We start from the raw sequence: 23,935 nt of genomic DNA on the forward strand, positions 1-23,935 counted from the left end.
CCTGCAATATGACGATAGATACAGGAGCCAACGTTACCATCATCCGAAAAGATTTGGCTCAACAACTGGGAAGCAAACTTATCTGGACGCCGCCCTGCGTTACCCTACAGACTGTGTCCGGTGAGAAGATCAACATCGATGGAAAAGTAAATGCTAACATCACGTTTGGAAGTGCCGCTTACCATCACACGGCATATGTAGCAGAGATGACTGATTCTTGCATACTCGGATTGGACTTTCTAAGGAAATACAATTTTTCCTTGGACTTTAAAAATAACGAATTGCATTCTACATCTGAGGACATAGCGTTATTTGGAGTCAATGATGAAGTTAAATCTGTCCATAAAATCATAGCACAAGACAATATCACAATACCGGCAAGAACAGAAATTATACTTCCTGGATCCATAGCCGAAAACAGAAATTTCCGCTACGGCATCATAGAATATCCCAATAACTGTAATAGCCCAAAAGGAGTACTAGTAGCCTCAACACTCGTCGACCTATCCAGAACGGTTATCCCGGTGAGAGTCGCCAATGTAAGTGAGAAGGGGAGAATTATTAAGAAAGGTGAAGTGGTTGCAGCATGTACTCCAGTAACCACTGTTGAAAGAAAGAGTAACATCCAAGAATCCGTGTCCTCAGAGAGAATTACATCGGAGTTATTGCAGAATGCTCAATTAAACGATAAAGAGAGGAATGCTGCCGATCGCGTCATTAAAGATCTTCAAGTTGTTTTCTCCCGCTCGTCTTCTGACGTGGGTCGAACTAGTTTGACACAACATAGAATAGATACCGGCGATCATCCCCCGATCAAGCAACATCCAAGACGTCTACCGTTTGCTAAACAGGAAGAGGTGCGAACACTGTTAAAAGATATGAAAGAAAGCGATGTCATCGAGCCTTCAGTAAGTCCATGGGCATCGCCCATCGTCCTAGTCAGAAAGAAAGACGGCTCAACAAGATTTTGCGTCGACTATCGCCGGTTGAATGAGGTTACGAAGAAAGACAGTTACCCTCTTCCTAGAATTGACGACATTCTAGACACTCTTTCTGGCAGCAAGTGGTTCTCAACACTTGATTTAAAGAGTGGGTATTGGCAGGTAGAAATACAGCCTGAAGACCGAGAAAAGACGGCATTTACTACGGGACAAGGGCTTTGGCAATTCAAGGTGATGCCGTTTGGACTGTGTAATGCGCCGGCAACATTCGAACGTCTTATGGAAACTGTTTTGAAAGGCCTTTCCTACGAAGCCTGCCTCGTATACCTGGACGACATCATCATCGTCGGAAAGAGTTTTGAAGAACATTTAGAAAATCTTAGGAAGGTGCTTCAGAAACTGAAAGAAGCCAATCTGAAGCTGAGTCCCGCTAAATGCAAATTGTTCCGAAAGGAAGTGACTTACCTGGGACATGTCATCTCTGCAGAATTTGTGCGCACGGATCCTGAAAAGGTATCAGCCGTTAAATCCTGGAAACGTCCCGAAAATGTCCATCAGCTGAGAAGCTTCCTAGGGCTTTGCACCTACTATAGGAGATTCGTGAAGGACTTTTCTTCCATCGCAAGACCCATTCACAAGCTGACAGAGAGCAACCAAAAGTTCTTGTGGACAAAAGAATGCGACGATGCATTTAACAACTTAAAGGAGGCTTTAACATCTGCTCCAATCCTGACGTATCCTCAGCTTGACCGACCATTTATTCTCGACACCGACGCGAGTAATGAAAGTGTTGGTGCTGTTTTGTCCCAAGAAATAGACGGCCAAGAACGTGTAGTGGCATACTGGAGCAAATGCCTGTCTAAACCGGAGAGGAATTATTGTGTCACCAGGAAAGAGTTGCTCGCCATAGTCAAAGCTGTAGAACAGTTCCATCACTATCTATACGGCAGAAAATTCCTGCTCCGCACCGATCATGCATCATTGACCTGGCTTTTAAATTTCAAGAATCCTGAGGGTCAAATAGCCAGGTGGATACTCCAAGAATATGACATCACTATCCGTCATCGTAAGGGATCATCACACGGAAACGCCGACGCCCTGTCTAGAAGACATTGCCAAGAAAGCTGCCGATATTGTTCCAGGGTGGAAACGAAATACGAGCTGCTGACTCCGGTCGCAAGACAAATTACAACATCAACATCGGCTGATCGAGAACCGTGGAGTGATGATGAAGTCAGGAAAGACCAGCTGGAAGACCGCGACATTAAACCCATAATTGATTTAATGGAGTCATCAAACAGAAAACCTACCTGGCAGGACATTTCTATCTGTAGTCCTACAACCAAACAATATTGGGCACTCTGGGATTCACTTCACATTTGAAACGGCGTCTTATACCGGAAATTCGAATCGGATGATGGGAAGACGTTCCGATGGCAACTTATACTTCCAAGATCCCGCATTCCTGATGTCCTTAAAGAGTTACATAGCACCCCTACTGGAGGTCACTTTGGAATAAAGAAGACCTTGCAGAGAGTTCGTGAGCGTTTTTACTGGAATAATGCAAAGGATGACGTGCAAAAGTGGTGCCGATCTTGCGATGCCTGTGCAGGTCGGAAAGGACCGAGGAGACGCAGCCGAGGCAAGCTGCAACGTTACAACGTAGGGGCGCCTTTTGAACGTATCGCCTTTGACATCCTGGGACCTCTGCCACGAACTGCTGATGGCAACAAATACATACTCGTTGTCATTGATTACTTCACCAAGTGGCCTGAAGCTTATCCTATTCCTGATCAAGAGGCTGTCACAGTAACTGAGGTAATGATACAGCACTGGATTTCCAGGTTCGGAGTGCCTCTTCAGTTACATTCCGATCAGGGAAGGAATTTTGCCTCGGCAGTAATCAAAGAACTATGCAAACTACTCGGCATTGACAAAACTCAAACGACGCCATTGCATCCCCAGTCGGACGGCATGGTAGAGAGGTTCAATCGAACCATCCTTAATAACCTCTCATTAGTGGTTTCCAGAAACCAACAGGACTGGGACAAGAAATTACCACTCTTTTTACTGGCTTACCGCAGTGCTGTCCACGAGACTACCGGCTATTCTCCATCACAGATGCTCTTCGGTCGTGACCTTCGTCTGCCTTGTGATCTATTGTTTGGCCGCCCTCCGGATGCTCCTTCATCGTCTGAGGAATATATTCAAGATCTCCAGGCCCGGTTTGAAGTGATGCACAACTTTGCACGAGAGCGAGTCAACTTGACGACGGAGAAGATGAAGACCCGCTACGACACAAGAGCTACTGAACATCAGTTCCACGAAGGAGACAAGGTGTAGTTGTGGAATCCGACTCGACGGAAAGGACTTTGTCCGAAATTACAGTCACCTTGGGATGGCCCGTATACAGTCCTAAAAAGGCTGAATGACGTCGTGGTTCGGATTCGTAAGTCTTCGAACTCTAAACCTAAAGTCGTTCATTACGACAGGTTAGCTCATTACTATGGCCATAGTACGTAATGTAAATAATTGTAAATAGTATCAGACCATGGTCCTTTTTGTTTATAAATGTGTATTTAGTATTTGATTTGTATTTAGTATTTGTTTTATATTTAGTATTTGATAGCATTTTATTTGTTTAAGTTAGTTATTGCATTTATTGTTTATATTGTTTGATATTGTAATGTAATGTGTATGCCTCAGTTGCATTTATGCCACAGTTGTAAGTTTAGCTTCCTGTCCAGGGATTGTACTGCCCGGGACGTGCAGTCCTTGGGAAGGGGGCAGTGTTACGAATTTGGTATTTAAAAAAGCTAATGTTAGTTCAATTATAAATTAAATGGTTTTATTTCTCGCGCAGTGCAGCTCGTGACGAATATTAAAAGAAAGCTAAGCCGGAAAAATTAAAAATACAAGAGCGCGTGCGTTAAATAAATAAATATCTCTTTTTGATTTCGAGAAAGTACTGGAAAATTCTAGAGCGTGATTTTAAAATCTTATAAAAGGAGGAAAACATCTCAGTTTGTAGTAGTTGCTTAGTTTGTTGTTGTTTAGAAAACTGCCGTTGTTGATTATAGCGAATTCGCGGATTAGCGTTCTTTAGCTGTTTTGAATTACGTTCTATTGTACATTTAAGTAGTTAAAAGATAACTACTGTGAGATATTGTGATACTGCATGATAATTTGAGAAAATTTAAGCATTTCTGTTGTGATAATAATAAATTTTTGTTCATTTTTCATCGAACTTGTGCATTCATTTCATAACGAACCCGTATACACACAACAATACCTACCCTCATGCTGACAGTCAGAGTGCGCTTTACCAAAATAAAATTATTCGAGCAGAATAATCAAAACACCTGGTTGCGAATTCCTTACGAATTTATTTATCAACAATTTTTCATAAAGATAATATTGAAAAGTATGTTGATATTTATTACATAACTAGATGTTTTAAGTCAAATATTTTCTCACATTTGTGTTATTTTATTGTAAGGGTTAAGCTAGCTTATGAGCAATAAAATAAGATTAGAAATCTGGCGACAATATATAAGAAATATGAATACGCTTTAACATGAAAAAAGGTTTTCAAAAGTAAACGCAAACTTCATTCTTCTTTATAAAATTCGTTAAACTCTATAACAGACAGGGATTTTTGACATTCAAAAGTGGCTATATGGGGGCGATCAACTACCCCATCATAAGAATAGTCATATTATAACTCGAACGTCAAACCTCTTAGAAGAATAATGAGCTAAAAGCTACCACAGATAAAAAGCGTTGTGGTTGTGTGCAATCTTTGCATGCGTTTTAGTATTAAATAACTAGGTCAAGGCTTTTCAAATGTTAAATTGATTAAAAACATTCTCATTATTTTTTAAAACGGAGTTTTGAAAAACTAAGTCATTCAGGTAATTAGTCCCTACTGAACCCCGGTTTCAGAGCATTCCATTTGACAGAAATAGACTGTGGATACATACAGAGAAATGAAAGGGAAATATATATATATATATACTTCTATTACTCACCTCTAGGCCCAGGTGGGCCTGGGAGACCGTCAAATCCTTGTTCACCTTTTTCTCCGATAAATCCAGGGCGCCCAGGCTCACCTGGTATTCCTGGTAAACCGTCTTCTCCATCCCTACCAGGTTCTCCAGGAGGACCGGGAGGTCCAGGTAGGCCTTTTTCCAGTTGGACCCAATTTGGAGGAGGATCAGGTGCTGCAAAGGTAATCAATATGACAATTTAATAAAGAAAATTTTAAATATTATGTGAGAAATTGCAATTTATGTCGAATGAAAAATAATCGTTTTATTTCTTGCTATAATATTTATTTATCCACTGTCTGGGATATCTAGGATTCCATACATGTAAAACATGTACTCGGAATGACACATTGTTATATATATTTTTTAATCTGGTATGCTTATACAGTTCTCGATTATCTTCACTATTGCTTAGTGTGTGTGTTCTGTGCTTAAAACTGTTCGTTGCAGAGAAAACGGAACCATCTTCAAGATTGTCTATAGCATTAATAGTTTTGTGGTTATTGAATATGGCTATTGATTTACAAAAAAATCAACTGATTTCTTTTCTAAGACTTTTTTTTTTTTTTTTTTTTTTTTTGTGGGTAAGTGTAGCAACTCATTGATTTGACTTCTGAATACCATTTGTAGCTGTTGGCTAAATCTATGCATGAATAAAAGCGCCATAATGGGTGTATAGAGCACAGATAGTTTTAGGGTTAAAGCACAGAGATGATTGCACTAATTTAATCTTTATCGTAATAGAAGACTATCATAGGATAGTAATAGATCTATCATATACACTAGTGTCCAAACATTAAACAACAAATGGAAAAATCAGCATATTCGGCGAGAGAAATAACATGTAGCCGCAAAATTTGTATACATAGCGCACTTGTAAGCCACCCCCCCCCAAAAAAAAACAAATCATTTACATCCTATACACAAAACACGTTTAAATAAACAAAAGGTCTAGGTAGAAACTGCCTGTTTCGTATCACAAGGCGTCTCAAGAGTGCTAAGTGCAAAGATCAGCTTAACCTGACATCTTGAATTAACTCTGAACTGACCATTGGCTTCACAACAATACCTTTTTAGGTGCACTGCGTTTCATTCGACATTGTTTACATAAATGTAATTCATATAAAATATTTTTATAATTAACTTGGAATTCTTTAAGTATACATTTTCTTCCTCCAGGCCTTATTCTGGTGTGAGTTTCAGATTCACTGAACAATTCATTCTTGGTAACATAATACTCATGTCTCTTGGTTTTAAATGGTACAATTAACTTCTCTTCATCATTAATTTTTAAAACTTCAAAACGTTTTTATCGTCTATAATCCAAAGATGTATTGCACTTAGTTTTAGCAGAAAACATTTCAGAAAGTATTTTAAGAGTACTTTTATGAGAAAAATAAAAACAATTATCTTCTCGTTTACTCGCAATTAATGAACTTAAATTTAAAAAAAAAATCTGATGTGTACACCACATGACTTCCTTGTACGAAATATTAAATTATACGCATTTTTTCTTGCATTTCATTTAAACTTATTGGATTGAATTAAATCTACTTCGCCGACAGCGCATAAACCACAATAGAATAAATGCATTCTTTAAAATTCACTCTAGTTTTTGTTTATCATAGCGACACTCTGGCGCTAGATTCACTTAACAGTATTATATTTCGTTCATATTATAACTCATAATGCACAAAATTTATGTTATTTAAAGAATAGAATTATCTAATCGTTGCCACATGTTTTATTCAAATACTATAATAAAGCTAGAATGATGTATACAAGAAATTAAGCAAACAAAACAAAAAAGAAACAGTTTTTCACAGACGATTGAGTATTTCTCATTCAATTAATTCAGTTCTCATTTCGCGAGAAGGCAAAAATACATAAAAATTCAAAATATCTATATTAAAAATTACAAAGTATATTTTAAACACTTATTTCCTCGAAAAAATTCCAGAAAGGTTTAAGCATGATTTAATTGGCAATAATAAATGAAGAGGTTATCTTTGTTGTTGCGAAGCTAAGTTTCTCTAGATTGGCAACAAATCCACTAGTCTGCTGTTTCAAATGTAAACAATCAATGGCCGCCGTCATATAAAAGGCTTAGCGGCACTTAAACAACTTTAAAATTGTTAATAATTCTAAAAATATTGCACACAGATTTACTAAAGGCATAAAAACCTTAACCGGAAGATAAAAATAACATAATTCAATCATTTTTAAAGCAAAAAATATACAATTTAAAAACATATAAGAGTAAAGAAACTGAGATCATTGAGCCGGGTAACAGAGTGGATATACATATAAAAATATTTATATACGTTGGGTGCGGCCGATTGCAACCAAAATACGAGGTGCACATCTACATGTTATAGCAGTCCTATATACAAAATTTCAATGTTCTGAGGCTATTCGCGTTTGAGTTATGAGAGATACGTACGTACGCACGTACGTACATACGTTAGTACAGACGCCACGAAAAATTCTCTTCAGAATTCATTTTAAAGCAGTTTTATAATTTTTTTGGAGGAAAAGAGACTGTTATTCTGTCCTTACGTACAGATATCACGCGAAAACATCGTTAAATTGCATTCGATAGCGATCAAAATGGATATTTTCGTTGAAATAAGCTGCCTGAAACTTTTCGCGATTGAATACTTTCTTTTTACTTCGTACAAGGAAGTAAAAAGGATCACTATTCAAGGCAGCAGCCATTCAATATAAATTTAGGGTTTCGGGAAAAAAATTAAGAAAACAATTGCATAAGACTGCACCAACAAACCACGTATAAAACTGACAAACAGCAGCGTTCTAGAGTATAATAAATGGATGCCACGTGACTGACAAACAGCCGTGTTCCAGAGCATAACAAATAAATGCCACGTGACCTCAATCACTGCAGAGCAAAGGATTTGAATTTTTGATTCCTTCTTTGTTTGTCTTCTCGGCTTCTCGTTTTGCCCTACAAGCAGAGCATATTTGTGTTTGTCGACGTAAGTAGTAACCCCCCGTACTCGGTAGGCGGAAGTGACGTCACAGAAAAGGGGCGTGTTCCCACCCTCTTGGAACACGTGACAATCGGAAGTGACGTAGATGGACGGAATGACATGATCAAACTTTCGTTTTTATTCTGTGGCAACGATTTTATGTTTTCAAAGTTTTTATTTTTGTGGCAACGAGTTCTTAAACCACGTGATTGAAATATAATCTCTTTTAGTTTATTACTTTTAATTATTTGACACGTGATTAATATTAGTTTGATATTTGATTAATATTAATACTATTTTGTACATCATTAATTTTACTTTTTACTCTTTTTAATAAGTATCTTAATTATTTAGTACGTCATTATTTTAAATATTACCTTTAATTAATTTTTATTGAATTTAATATTATTTTTCCTGAGTTTTTAAAAATAACTAAACGAGTGGGATTTCAACCCGCTGTCTCTTGCATGGCAGAAAAGAGCGTTACCTCAAGGCTATGCTTTTATCTCTTGAAATCTGTTATTTGTCACCTTTTACTGCAGCTTTGTGCATTTCACATTGTGTACCATGATGTCACGAGGGTGAAAGTCTGCGTATGCGCCAACCTGCCGTAAAAACGGGATCACGCATTTGTTTTTTCACGACGGTGAACGAATACAATCTTGATGACCAATCAGAATCTTGCTAATAATATCCTTCTGTAACCAATGAGCATGTTTTATGTGTCTTGAACGGACTAGGATTTCTTTTGGCTACTAAATCATTACATTATACATTGCAGTTTTAAATGGAAGATTTTCCCACATTTTAAATTTCTCTTTTTTATTTTATTGGGATATTTTTAATTATCTTCATTTTTCTTTTCAATCTAAAGTTAATTTATTAGTTTTTCATTCAATTTTTTTTCCCTTTCCCAAACATAAATTTTATTTTGAACTTTCCCAAATTGACGTTTATTTCCACAAAGGTGAATTTAAATTTTCTTTTTACTTTTTTTTTTTTTTTTATTTTGCAAAAGTTTTTTTTTTCTTTTTCCTTTTCGTATTTTTCCTTTAATTTTTTTATGTTTAACTTTCTTTTTAGGTTTTACAAAAGTAATATTTTATTTTTACGAATTTATTTTTTCCCTTTCACATTTTTATTTCGCAAAATTTTTTTTTTCTTCAAATTTATTCCTTTTCGTATTTTTACTTTATTTTTTATCTACATTTAACTTTTTTTACTTTAAAAAGTTTTTTTTTTGTTTAAGTTAATTTTTTTACAAAAGTAATATTTATTTTTACAAATTTAATTTTTCCTGTTCGCTTTTTATTTTAAAAGAAGGTGTTACTACATTTTTAACTTTATTTTATTTTACAAAAATAATACTTATTTTCATAAATTTAATTTTTTTCAGTTTTTTGTTTGCACAAATGCAGTTTTTGTTTTTCCCTAATGTATTTTAAATCCAAACGTAAGTTTTATTTTTTTTTCCTTTAAAATTTTTGTCTTGTTACATTTTTATTTTACTCTTAACTTTTCTCCTTTGTGTTAAATACAGCATGATGTTACATTTCCATTTCTCCAAAAGTAAACTTACCTACATTTCTCTGTCTTTGAAATTTTAAGCTGGAATTTACATGCATATAACTTCACTAGATAATATTTTCTGCCACTTTAAACCAATATACACAACAATCATTCTACACTCATGTCCATAAATTAAGGATAATGCAAAATCAGGCAAAGGAAAGTTAGAAGCAAAACAAATTTGACTTATTTGTAAAGCTTATTTATTAAACAAAAGGTAAAGAGCCAAAAAAAGATGCTATATGTTTGATACTATTAAAAAATTAGCGATTTTTTTCTCCCTGGAGCAAATTGTAAAAAAAAACCTATTTACAAAAAACCAATATTACATGGTTTGTATGATTGTTAATACATTGTATGTCTCCCAGACGATGCAATACAGTCCGTACAACGCCTAGGCATGCTGAGTATCAAATTATCGATCTGATCTTGGGGGATACTACACCCCTCAAAAAGCAATGCTCTCCGAAGTTCCGGTAGACATGTAGGAGAAGGTTAACGGGCTGGAACTCGTCGGCCAAGCATGTTCGACACGTGCTCTACTGGATTCAAGTCCGGTGAGAATGATGGCCAGTCCATACGGGTGATATCCTCCGATTGAAGGCATTCGCTTTCGATGTTTGCACGGTGAGGACTGGCGTTGTCATCCATAAACATAAATTGTGCGCCCATGGCGCCCCGAAACAAACGTACATGTTGTTCCAGAATGACGTCCCGATAAATTTGGCTTGTCATGGTTTCAGTTTGAACATGCAGTTCAGTTCTGGAACCCAGAATAATTTCACCCCAAACGAGCACTCCTGCACCACCGTAACGGTGTCGTACAATGATGTTTTCTTATTGGTAACGGGTACCTGGAGCTCTCCATATGAAAGTCTGGCGAGAATCAGACTGCAAGCTAAACCTGGATTCGTCGGAAAACATCACAGAAGCCCACTGTTGCGGGGTCCAAAATGCATGGTCTCTACTCCAGGCTAACCGCAGGCGACAGTGAGTTGCAGTAAGTGGAAAGCATCTGGCAGGTCTACGAGCATATAGACCAATCTGCCCTAAGCGTCTGTACACGGTCTGCCTTGAAATTATCGTACCAGTGGCTGAAGAGAGCTGACGAGACAGGTCTGAGGCTGTGCTCCGCCTGTTTCTTTTGGCAGTAACTGCCAAATACCGGTCCTCATTCGGTGTTGTAACTCTGGGCAACCTGTGCTGTAACGTCTACTCACATTACCATCATCTTGGAATCGTTGCCAAAGCCTGGAGATGACACTCTGGGCACTTCCAAGTTCGTCTGATACTTCCAGTTGGGTTCGCCCACATTCCAGACGGCCGATAATTCTACCACGTAAAAAATCATTCAAATGCGTCCTTTTTGTCATAACTATTCGGTTATTGCACTGAAATGCTTATAAAGCGCCTGCGAACAATTTTACTTCTTTGCCTGTATTCCTTATATATCACTCTCTTACACTCTCGTCATTGTGACGTACCATCGGCGTCATCTGGTTACTTCCTGAAATTTGCATATGATTCTTGAAGATGTGTGTAGTGATTTCACAAGTGATATATTTATTTTAGAGTTCGATTTCCGCGTGACTCCGAATTATTCTTAATTTATGGACATGAGTGTATATAGTTTCACTGGAATACTACATTTCTTACTTTTTTACTACTAAGTTGGAGGTACTGACAACTTCTCCTTCTAATGTACTGTACTAACTATTAATGACTGTATTAATGTTTTGGTCAACTATACAAAACTTCGCTGATTCTCTTTTATACGTCTTACCTTTATTCAAAGGATTCACCAAACTATGTCTGACAAATGTAATTTTTACACTTTACATTTACACATTTACCCTTATATTTATAAAATATATTCATGCTTTATTTATGATTCCTTTTCTCCAAAATAAATACGGACTTACACATGTTTCTTTAATGTAAGACCTACTGACTTTAAAGAAATCTTTTAAGGAAAAATAAATTTTCATGGTATGAAGCCAACTCAAGCCAATGCATGGAACATTTCTACCCAGTTAAGTTTAGTTTCGTACCAATAGTATTTCATTTCTTTTTAAATTACTCTATAGACATTTATACGTATACAACATTTATACACATTTATACAAACAAATTTTGCTCACTCTTTGAAATATTTTACAAAAAAATCTGGTATTTTCTTGCACAAATCCTACTTAAATCACCAAACATACACTGAACCTTGTTTTTTTATCATGTAAAAACGTCACTTGGATTCTTAATATGATTCCACCATTTACCGCAGAACTTTACAAACACTACTCTATTTGAACTTATCACAGCCTTAATCTCTTAACAAGGTACAGAAGATTGAATTTTTTTATCTACAGAGAAGAATATCCACATTGTAATGTATTATTTTAAATTTGAATTATAGTTACATTTTGTGTAGGAGGACTTAAAGTCTATAATACACATGTTTTTAATATTCAGGCATGGAAATGAAACTGTATCGCCTTTTTCCCAACTTGGAATATAAACATTTTTTAAATTAAAATATTTTTAAAGTATTCATTGTAACTTAACTGAAAGATACCCATATATTACATTGTCAATAATTTATTTAGCAAGCTTACAGCCTTTTCAGAACAAAAGTTAATTTATCATACCTGACAAATAACTCTTACATAGTTATGATACATTACAAGAAATATTGAGTAGACTTCCAAATAATGATCCAACATAGTAATTAACTTAAAAGACCTAAGAGTCATTTTAAGATAGAAATTTCAAAATGACATTGCTTAGTAATAAACTGTTACAGGTTTTTGACATTATCTTCTCAAAGATAGTAAATAAAATGACACACAAAAAATTATACTTAATAGGTCATAATGACAGAAACGCCATATAATGATCTACTATAGTCATCAACTTTAAAAATTTTTACGCATTTTAATATGATTTATCATAAGAAAGACCACACTTTTCAGAAAAGCATTATTTTAATTAAACATTTGAAGCATACAATCCTGCTCACATATTTTTATTTATCATGAGCATGACACATAATAAATAAAATACATTTCACAGAGTACGAAAAGCATTTCTGTTTTTACCGACTGTACTCTTAAGAAAAGATGCAGTATGGAATGCTTAGAACACTCTGTGCCACAGTTTCTCATTTCCCCACGCATTGATCAAAATATACATGTACTTTAAAATCAGTTAAACAAATCCAAATGCAAGTATTCAAAAAGGAATACTTCACAAATTAGACAAAAGATAGGTACACAATGAACTTAAGTGGATAAATACAGAAAAGCATGTAAGGACCAAGAAACAAAAATGTATTCGTGGAGAACTTTTTTACGATAAACGTGCGCTATTTTTGCACGTGGGTTGCATTTTTTGTTTTAGATTAAGCAAGCATTCAAGATAATTCCTGCATAACTAGGGATTTTATTCACACTTGTTAGTAATGTAATTTATTACAACAGTGGCAGACATATAGGAGAAATATGCCATATCCATGAGGAAAAAAAATCCCAAGCCATACTGTAACAGGGAAATATAACAATGGAATAAGAAAAGGCCCTATTTCCAACAAAATAATATCTGAGTATGCAAAACATGAACAAGAAATGAATATTTTTCTGAAAATGTTCCGGATGTGATAAGTCAGGAATAAGAACCTTCACTAGTTTCATGAACAGAGCATGAAAATAATGATAAATTTTTAATTTTATTTTGTCTGTAATACATTTACTTATACTAAAATCTTCCATTTGGTTGACTGTACTTTACATTTAGACGCAAATTGATAAATCGTAGTGATTTTGTGTTTTAAAGCTTCAGATTCAGAAATATTACAACTTCGGAAATATTACAACTACAAGAGAATATGCATAAAAAAAGCAATAAGATTAAACCTACAAGAGAATATACTGTAAGCAAGGGAACGTGATAAAGGACATTTTTTTCGTTGTTTTCCATGAATTCATAGATCCGGTGCAATGTTTTAATGCACTTTATATGAACTATGAGTTTTTTTCAAATTTATTACGATCACTGTTTTCCATTTACGTAGACGTTAAGAAAACATTTCATGTTAATTTACCGTTTTTCCTGAGATTTATCAATGCATTTACTTAATTTTTGCATTTTGTTTACAATTATACTACCGAAAGAACATAAGAAAATATTTTTCTTGAAAATGTCCATATTTTTTCCCAAACGTTATTTCTTTCATAGCTTAGAAACTTATTAAACACATAGTTATCTTATATTGCTCTGATAGCCGTTGGTCTTGCCAATGTCTGAGGGAAGTCACGAAGCCAAAGAATTTAAGTAATATTTTACCAGTACGGAGAACGTTTTTGATGAAAATTGACCGAATTCAGTAGTTCATTATTAACCTAGGAGCCTTTAACTATTTTTTCATTCGAAAAAAAAAACACACTCAGAAATTATCATCAAGATTTTTCATACAGATATATTGTACTACTTTCATGCCATTCCATTTCCAATGAAATTTGATTCACTGTCAAATAGTTAAATGTTTGTCATTTTTTCGCATACGAATGCATTTCGTGTCTCACATACGCACATTACATATGATTTAACAAAATTACAAGCATGTTAGAAGTTAAATGAATATTTCCTGAAATACTGTACATTTCATTCCGGAAAGTTTACATGAGTACCTTCATTTCGAAACCCCTAATGTTTCTTTTCCTTTATTCAAAGTAAATTTTGAATATAGAATTTTCAGTTTTGACGGAAGTTATTTCTGGGTGGCTGTGATGTGTTCGTGTTTTCATAAACCGTTTTTGTGAAGTACCTTATTGGTAACCTTTAGAACACTTTGAATATTACCATTTTTTACATTACTGCCACTGGAAATCATTGAATTTTCGAATACTTTCCTATTTATCGTTTCCAATGCGTCGTAGTCTTGGGAACAAATTTTTACTAAATAGTTATATTATTTGATTTAATAATTTTCTTACACGTTTGGAAGATTTAACTTCAACAAAACTATCATGCTAAACCAGAAGTTAAGAAAAGAAATTGAATTTTTATCTTAGTATTCTATGGGGATAGATTAATTTTCTCTGACATTGACATATTCGTATGTAGATAATAGAGACTTCTAACCCAGCTCATATAGACTTGGAATATTTTCTCTAAGTCACCACGATCACTGACTTGCATTTTCATTGATTTTTTCTCGTGAAGTCTATTTCTTTCTTAAAAGTTGATATACTAATATCATTAGAAACATGTCTAAGAAAATACCTCATCTTCATAAGAAACATCAGCGCTTTGATTAAATTAATAATAAAACAAGAATCATTGTTTTGTAAATACATTTCTCTTTGACTCAAAAATTTCTTCTTTATCATATTCGAAATGAAAAATTAACTGTACATAACTAATATATTGTATTGATGAACTATAGTTATATTTTACCTTACTGCATTACATTTCAAGTGAATGTGTTTATTGCATCTTTTAATAAAATCTTAAAGGCTTAAATGTTTCATTACAAAATTTGTACTTTCTAACTTCATTCTACTGAAACGAAAACATTCATAAGTTATTGCGAAGAAATATTTTTACATGTTATACTTTTTAATTCATTTTCATACCACAGTATTATCTTTGAAATTTTTTTCCTAGTCCATTGCTAATATATTTCTAATTTTCGCTCTTTCAATACATTTCATACGTGACAAAAAAAAAAAACTCAGTTTAGAAACTTTTTTACTTAACACCTTGTATTGCATTTCTGAACCGGGCCATGCTTTCAGTTTTATTACTTATCATGAGAATATTTTTAAAAAGGCATATATTTTCCTTCTGTTAGCACAATTTTAACCAGCATTTTACTATTACAGAGACTTCTTTAGTTAAATTTCAAGGGTTAAATTGAACATTTCATTACTAATTTTGAAGATTCTGGATATATCCTATTTAAAAGTTCATAACCGATTAGCAAAATAATTTATATATGTACGTCGTTGTGCTCTTGGTTAACTTTTAAATCATTCTTCAACTATAACACTTGATTTCTAGGGAAGTATCGAAATAATTATTTACTTTCCGCGTTTTCCAAAGAATTTCGTAGACACATATGTTCAGTATAGAATATTTTCCTAACTTAAAAGTATTATTACCAATATAGAAAAATATGCAAAATTTTCGTAAAAATTTATATATTTGTTTTCTACAAACATGTACACGAATACCCACGTTTAATTACTTAATGTGTATTTTCCTATATCAGAACTAAAATTTCGAACGAAAATTTTTAAGTAATGTCAAGTTCGTTAAAATTTGATCTTCGCTCTTACGTAGAATTTACAATTCTACTTAGCTTTTAAAAGAGCAAAGATCAGGTTCCCACTTAAAATTTTAAGAGACTGCTGGCATGTTTCCTGCGCTGAAACCACTTTTTATGAAAAACTGCTTTATAACTAATTTTGTAAAATTACCGTCCAGATTTTGCAAAGTACTTGATCTTCATTATATCTCTTTTTATTAAATTTACATTTTCTATGGTATATAATTCCAAAAATAAGTTTCGAATAGGATGAATATTTGCACATTCTACTGAATTGTCTTGATCTGAAGAATTTTTACTTCCAGATTTTTACCTTATGTCTGCATAACCTGCATTATTCCATTCGTCTTACTATTACTGACAGAAAAAAATTACATTTAAGTGAGAGATTTGGAATACTAAAGTTCATATGAATGTTGAATAAAGAGAACAAATCCGGCATTCTGTCATAATTGACTAAGTCACTGAATAATAAAATTTTAAGAAAACATCAGCTTCATTCACGTGAATAAAATAAATACATTTTCGAAAAACGTCCAAGAAATCTATCCCAAGTGTCAAAATAAAAGGTCTACAAATATATTTTTAAGTATTTAAATAACTCATAAGCTGAAGATAAACCAAGAGAAAAAGTATCGAGAACTCATTGGCATATACCAATAGCAAAGATAAAATAAATTCCAATAGCAAAGAGAAAACAGTTTCAAAATGTCTAAATGACTACCTAGAGCACACACTCAAAACGTTTGCGAAAAGACAATGACATCACGAAGGCATAAATTTTATGGAATATGACATTACTTAAAAATTTTCGTTCGAAATTTTAGTTCTGATATAGGAAAATACACATTAAGTAATTAAATGAGGGTATTCGTGTACATGTTTGTAAAAAAACAAATATATAAATTTTTAGGACAATTTTGCATATTTTTCTATTTTGGTAATAATACTTTTAAGTTAGGAAAATATTCTATACTGAACATATGTGCCTACGAAATTCTTTGGAAAAAGCGGAAAGTAAATAATAATTTCGATACTTCGCTAGAAATCAAGTGTTATAGTTGAAAAACGATTTAAAAATTAACCAAGAGCACAACGACGTACATATATAAATTATTTTGCTAATCGGTTATGAACTTTTAAATAGGATATATCCAGAATCTTCAAAATTAGTAATGAAACGTTCAATTTAACCCTTGAAATTTAACTAAAGAAGTCTCTGTAATAGTAAAATGCTGGTTAAAATTGTGCTAACAGAAGGAAAATATATGCCTTTTTAAAAATATTCTCATGATAAGTAATAAAACTGAAAGCATGGCCCGGTTCAGAAATGCAATACAAGGTGTTAAGTAAAAAAGTTTCTAAACTGAGTTTTTTTTTTTTTTGTCACGTATGAAATGTATTGAAAGAGCGAAAATTAGAAATATATTAGCAGTGGACTAAAAAAAAAAATTTCAAAGATAATACTGTGGTATGAAAATGAATTAAAAAGTATAACATGTAAACATTTTTCTTCGCAATAACTTATGAATGTTTTCGTTTCAGTAGAATGAAGTTAGAAAGTACAAATTTTGTAATGAAACATTTAAGCCTTTTAAGATTTTATTAAAAGATGCAATAAACACATTCACTTGAAATGTAATGCAGTAAGGTAAAATATAACTATAGTTCATCAATACAATATATTAGTTATGTACAGTTAATTTTTCATTTCGAATATGATAAAGAAGAAATTTTTGAGTCAAAGAGAAATGTATTTACAAAACAATGATTCTTGTTTTATTATTAATTTAATCAAAGCGCTGATGTTTCTTATGAAGATGAGGTATTTTCTTAGACATGTTTCTAATGATATTAGTATATCAACTTTTAAGAAAGAAATAGACTTCACGAGAAAAAATCAATGAAAATGCAAGTCAGTGATCGTGGTGACTTAGAGAAAATATTCCAAGTCTATATGAGCTGGGTTAGAAGTCTCTATTATCTACATACGAATATGTCAATGTCAGAGAAAATTAATCTATCCCCATAGATTACTAAGATAAAAATTCAATTTCTTTTCTTAACTTCTGGTTTAGCATGATAGTTTTGTTGAAGTTAAATCTTCCAAACGTGTAAGAAAATTATTAAATCAAATAATATAACTATTTAGTAAAAATTTGTTCCCAAGACTACGACGCATTGTAAACGATAAATAGGAAAGTATTCGAAAATTCAATGATTTCCAGTGGCAGTAATGTAAAAAATGGTAATATTCAAAGTGTTCTAAAGGTTACCAATAAGGTACTTCACAAAAACGGTTTATGAAAACACGAACACATCACAGCCACCCAGAAATAACTTCCGTCAAAACTGAAAATTCTATATTCAAAATTTACTTTGAATACAGGAAAAGAAACATTAGGGGTTTCGAAATGAAGGTACTCATGTAAACTTTCCGGAATGAAATGTACAGTATTTCAGGAAATATTCATTTAACTTCTAACTTGCTTGTAATTTTGTTAAATCATATGTAATGTGCGTATGTGAGACACGAAATGCATTCGTATGCGAAAAAATGACAAACATTTAACTATTTGACAGTGAATCAAATTTCATTGAAAATGGAATGGCATGAAAGTAGTACAATATATCTGTATGGAAAATCTTGATGATAATTTCTGAGTGTGTTTTTTTTTTTTTTTTTTTTTTCGAATAAAAAAATAGTTAAAGGCTCCTAGGTTAATAATGAACTACTGAATTCGGTCAATTTTCATCAAAAACGTTCTCCGTACTGGTAAAATATTACTTAAATTCTTTGGCTTCGTGACTTCCCTCAGACATTGGCAAGACCAACGGCTATCAGGGCAATACAAGATAACTATGTGTTTAATAAGTTACTTCAAAGCTATGAAAGAAATAACGTTTGGGAAAAAATATGGACATTTTCAAGAAAAATATTTTCTTATGTTCTTTCGGTAGTATAATTGTAAACAAAATACAAAAATTAAGTAAATGCATTGATAAATCTCAGGAAAAATGGTAAATTAACATGAAATGTTTTCTTAACGTCTACGTAAATGGAAAACAGTGATCGTAATAAATTTGAAAAAACTCATAGTTCATATACAGTGTATTAAAACTTTGCACCACATCTATGAATTCATGGAAAACAACGAAAAAAAGTGTCCTTTATCACGTTCATTTGCTTACAGTATATTCTCTTGTAGGTTTAATCTTATTGCTTTTGAGTTGTAATATTTCCGAAGTTGTAATATTTCTGAATCTGAAGCTTTAAAACACAAAATCACTACGATTTATCAACTTGCGTCTAAATGTAAAGTACAGTCAACCAAATGGAAGATTTTAGTATAAGTAAATGTATTACAGACAAAATAAAATTAAAAATTTATCATTATTTTCATGCTCTGTTCATGAAACTAGTGAAGGTTCTTATTCCTGACTTATCACATCCGGAACATTTTCAGAAAAATATTCATTTCTTGTTCATGTTTTGCATACTCAGATATTATTTTGTTGGAAATAGGGCCTTTTCTTATTCCATTGTTATATTTCCCTGTTACAGTATGGCTTGGGATTTTTTTTCCTCATGGATATGGCATATTTCTCCTATATGTCTGCCACTGTTGTAATAAATTACATTACTAACAAGTGTGAATAAAATCCCTAGTTATGCAGGAATTATCTTGAATGCTTGCTTAATCTAAAACAAAAAATGCAACCCACGTGCAAAAATAGCGCACGTTTATCGTAAAAAAGTTCTCCACGAATACATTTTTGTTTCTTGGTCCTTACATGCTTTTCTGTATTTATCCACTTAAGTTCATTGTGTACCTATCTTTTGTCTAATTTGTGAAGTATTCCTTTTTGAATACTTGCATTTGGATTTGTTTAACTGATTTTAAAGTACATGTATATTTTGATCAATGCGTGGGGAAATGAGAAACTGTGGCACAGAGTGTTCTAAGCATTCCATACTGCATCTTTTCTTAAGAGTACAGTCGGTAAAAACAGAAATGCTTTTCGTACTCTGTGAAATGTATTTTATTTATTATGTGTCATGCTCATGATAAATAAAAATATGTGAGCAGGATTGTATGTATGGAAATTTCCGGTTATGTTTTTACCACCAATCCTCAAATTCCATATCACAGATTATGTTCTTACTGCATTAATATAAATATTAACAAGACATAGTGCACAATAAAAATTAAACTTTATTTAGGAAAATCGCGCATACTCCCCGACAGCCTGCCTGTTTCGCTCTGCTCGCTACTCGTAAGAAACTTCTCCTCTAGGGTTGCCACACTTATCGGAGGGCGCAAGGCGCGCTCCTTATCGCCATCACCACAGAGTTTCCCCCCAGTTCCTTTAATGGCTATTCAAAGGAACGACACAGGTTATGAAATTATCTCAGAGTATCCGTGCTGTGGGGTATTTTTTTATGATTACAAAATTAGAATATAAAATTAGAAAAGATCAAAATGCAATTCAATATATAACAAGGTATTGACACATAATAAACATGAAATAACAAGAAATATGTTAAGATATGAATTTTAAAAAAGTGTTTTAAATTGTTATGTAAGAAGCAAGTTTCTTAGGGAAGTGAACATATCTTCCCGATCTGGTGACAGTTTGTGTCTTAGAGAGTTCGTTTGCAGATTTATTCTGCTGAACTGTCTTTAAGTCTTTATTTGTTTTCAGTTCAGGCAAATTAGAGTCCGAAAGCAAATAGGCTGGTTTCACACGGTCTATAGACACAGTAGATTTCAGACCGTTAATATCAATTGTGAAAGTTTTGTCCGTTCTAGAAAGAACTTTATGCGGACCTGTATATGGTTGGCACAGAGGTGGCTTTACTCGATCGACACGTAAGTATACATGCGTACACGACTTTAAGGTAGCACTTACGTAACATTTTTCTTGGCAATGTGCAGATGTTGCTATTGGATTCAATTGTTGCATTCTATGCCTAAGATTCGTGATAAATTGTGTGTCATACGGAGATATCTTAGATGACGTTATCATATCACTAGGCAGCTTGAGAGTTGTGCCGTACACCAGTTCAGCACAAGATGACTGTAGATCTTCCTTTACGGCTGTCCGAATACCAAGCATAACAACTGGTAGTGTTTCAGTCCAGTTATTGGTCTCGTGAGCCTTGAGAGAAGATTTTAAATGTCGATGAAATCGTTCAACAATGCCGTTTGACATTGGATGATAGGCTGTTGTTGTGATTCTGTTCGTACCCAAAATGCGCGTGAATTCTGCAAAAAGTGCGGATCTCATTTGAGAACCTTGGTCTGTTGTTATGATCGATGGGCAGCCAAAACGAGATATCCAACAGTTGAAGATGGCTCTGCAAATGGTTTCCGTTTTCATATCCGGGATGGGAATGGCTTCAGGCCATCTGGAGAATCTATCTATTAGAGTCAAAAGGTACACATTGCCTTCTGATGGAGGTAACGGTCCGACGATATCCATATGGATTTCTGAAAAACGTGCATCAGGAAGAGAGAATGTGCCCAGTGGTGCTTTAGTATGCCTAGTAATTTTCGATTTTTGGCAAGATTCACAGGATTTCACCCAATTTTTGATATGACGTTTCATATCGGGCCATACATAACGAGAACAAATAAGCTTCGTAGTAGCTGCAATTCCTGGATGTGACAGATTATGCAGATGATTAAAGATGAGTCTGCGAAAGGAATTCGGAACAAATGGACGAGGAATGTCTGTTGATATGTCACAAAGAATATTACCATCAGAATATTGGCACGGTTTAAATTCCAGTTTCAAAGATGATGTGTTGTTTTTGAGAAGGTCTTGTACCTCCGGATCATGCCGTTGAGCTTCCGAAAATTTTTTAAAATCCAAAAATGGAGATTTTGTTATGGAATCAATTTCGATTCTTGAAAGAGCGTCAGCAACGACGTTTTTTGAACCTTGCACATGCCTAATATCAGTAGAGTACTGAGAAATAAAATCTAAATGGCGCAATTGTCGAGGTGAACATTTATGAGGGTTCTGTTTAAAAGCGTATATTAACGGTTTTTGATCCGTATAAATTATAAAATTTCTGCCCTCTAACATGTGTCGGAATTTCTTAATTGCAGAATAAATAGAAAATAATTCCCTATCGTACGCGGACCATTTCTGTTGACTTTTACTGAGTTTCATAGAGAAAAATGCTATAGGTTCCCATGTTTGTTGAGACAACTGCATAAGTGTGCCGCCGATTGCGACGTCTGAGGCATCTACCCAGATGCTTAGCTGGGCTCCGGGAATAGGGTGTCTCAAAAGGGTAGCCTGAGCAATGGCATTTTTGGCAGCAATAAAGGCTTGTTCAGCATTCTCGTTCCAATTTAATTGTGGGGATGAATCCTGAACACGAGAACGAGATTTCTTTTTATTCATATAGCCTTCTAACAATTTTATTAAAGGAGAAAGAATATGTGCTGCTTTAGGTATGAAACATCTATAAAAGTTAAACATGCCTAAAAATCGGCGAAGCTGAGTGAGAGTGGTAGGTTGAGGAAAATCTAAAATACATTTGACTTTGTCAGGAAGAGGTTCAGTTCCGTTTTCACTAAGGTGAAAACCTAAGAAATCAATAGACGTTTGACCAAAGGTGCATTTTGAAACATTTATGCAAAGTCCATATTCCTGAAGTTTGGAAAATAAAGCTTTCAAATGCCTGCAATGTTCCTCAGAATCTTTAGAGGCTATGAGCAAGTCATCGACAAAAGCGTAAACGCCTTCTAAACCCCGCGTGACTTCATCTATAAAACGTTGAAAAGTCGCAGATGCATTGCATAAGCCGAATTGCATACGGGTACTTTCGAATAAACCAAATGGTGTGCATATGGCGGTTTTGTGGATGTCGGCTGGGTTAATTGGTATTTGATGGTATGCCTTAATCAGGTCGACATGACTAAAAATTTTAGTACCGTGCAATGCAGCAGTAAAATCGGCTAAACATGGAATAGGGTATTTGTCTTTTATTGTTTGAGCGTTCAATGCTCGATAATCTCCTACAGGTCTCCATTCCAGACTTCCCTTTTTTGGAACCATGTGAAGTGGGGATGCATAATTGCTGCTCGAAGGTCTCAAATGCCCCAATTGCATCATAGTTTGAAATTCTTGTTTTGCTATTTTTAAGCGACGAGGTTTTGCAACCACAGGTGGACCTTTAGTTATGATATAATGAACGGTGTTATGTTTAACAGGTTGGTTAGGATCTGGTAATCTAGTAACTGAAGGAAATTCTTTTAAAATTTTGTGATATGGTGTATCACTAAATACAGTTTTTACTGAATAAATGCTTGCATTTTTCACGCAACCGACGGTTTTAAAATGCGTTTTTAAATCTTTGAGACATTTGTTTCTGAGATCAGGCACCAATTCAAAGAAATGGAGAAAATCTGCTCCAAGAATGGGTGTACTAACATTTGCTATAAGAAAAGTCCATGTAAACTGTCGTCTTAATTTGAAATCCAAAGAAAGTGTTTTTTGACCATAAACATGAATAGTAGAAGAATTAGCAGCGAAAAGTGTTTGTTGGGACGAATTCCGTTTTTGAGAATTATTTGCTGGAAGTAAGGACACGTCAGAGCCGGTATCGACCAAGAATGAAAGGTTTGTTCTACGGTCACGAACGAACAGGCGACGTGAAACTTGAGGCAAAGAATAAGTCGCCTCTATTCTTTGCTGGTTTCGTTTCCCTGCCATGAACAAGGTTTTGTACATTTGTCATCTCTACACTTTTTCCCAAAACGTCTATGATACCAGCAAACAGAATAATCTCTCCTTTTGGAATTGCTTCTTTCCTTATTGCGATCTCCGCGATTTGGCGAGCGACCACGAGAAAGAGAAATGCGATCAATACGTTTGTTTAATTTTTCTATTTCTTTAAATAATTTATCCTCAAGAGACTGATCGACTGTGCGAGAAACGGCACAAGTCCCTGGGGTTGGATTTACTTCTAAAATTCTGTCGGCAATTTCTGCAGCTTTATCTACAGTTAAATTGGAAACCGCTGCCAAAATAGACTGAACA

General features: G+C 34.2%; 1 protein-coding gene across 1 annotated transcript in view; it reads right to left on the minus strand.

The window, feature by feature from the left end:
• Positions 1–23,935, minus strand: part of LOC118188606 (uncharacterized) — a 271,758-nt gene that overhangs the window by 66,467 nt on the left and 181,356 nt on the right. The window contains exon 23 of the mRNA XM_085823594.1: positions 4,973–5,164. Coding sequence (XP_085679720.1) covers positions 4,973–5,164 — 192 coding nt within the window. The remainder of the gene's footprint in view (positions 1–4,972; positions 5,165–23,935) is intronic.

The sequence above is a fragment of the Stegodyphus dumicola genome, chromosome 1 (assembly GCF_044657685.1).
Source record: "Stegodyphus dumicola isolate Sdum_Otavi_A_Nest chromosome 1, ASM4465768v1".
Lineage (NCBI taxonomy): Eukaryota > Metazoa > Arthropoda > Arachnida > Araneae > Eresidae > Stegodyphus > Stegodyphus dumicola.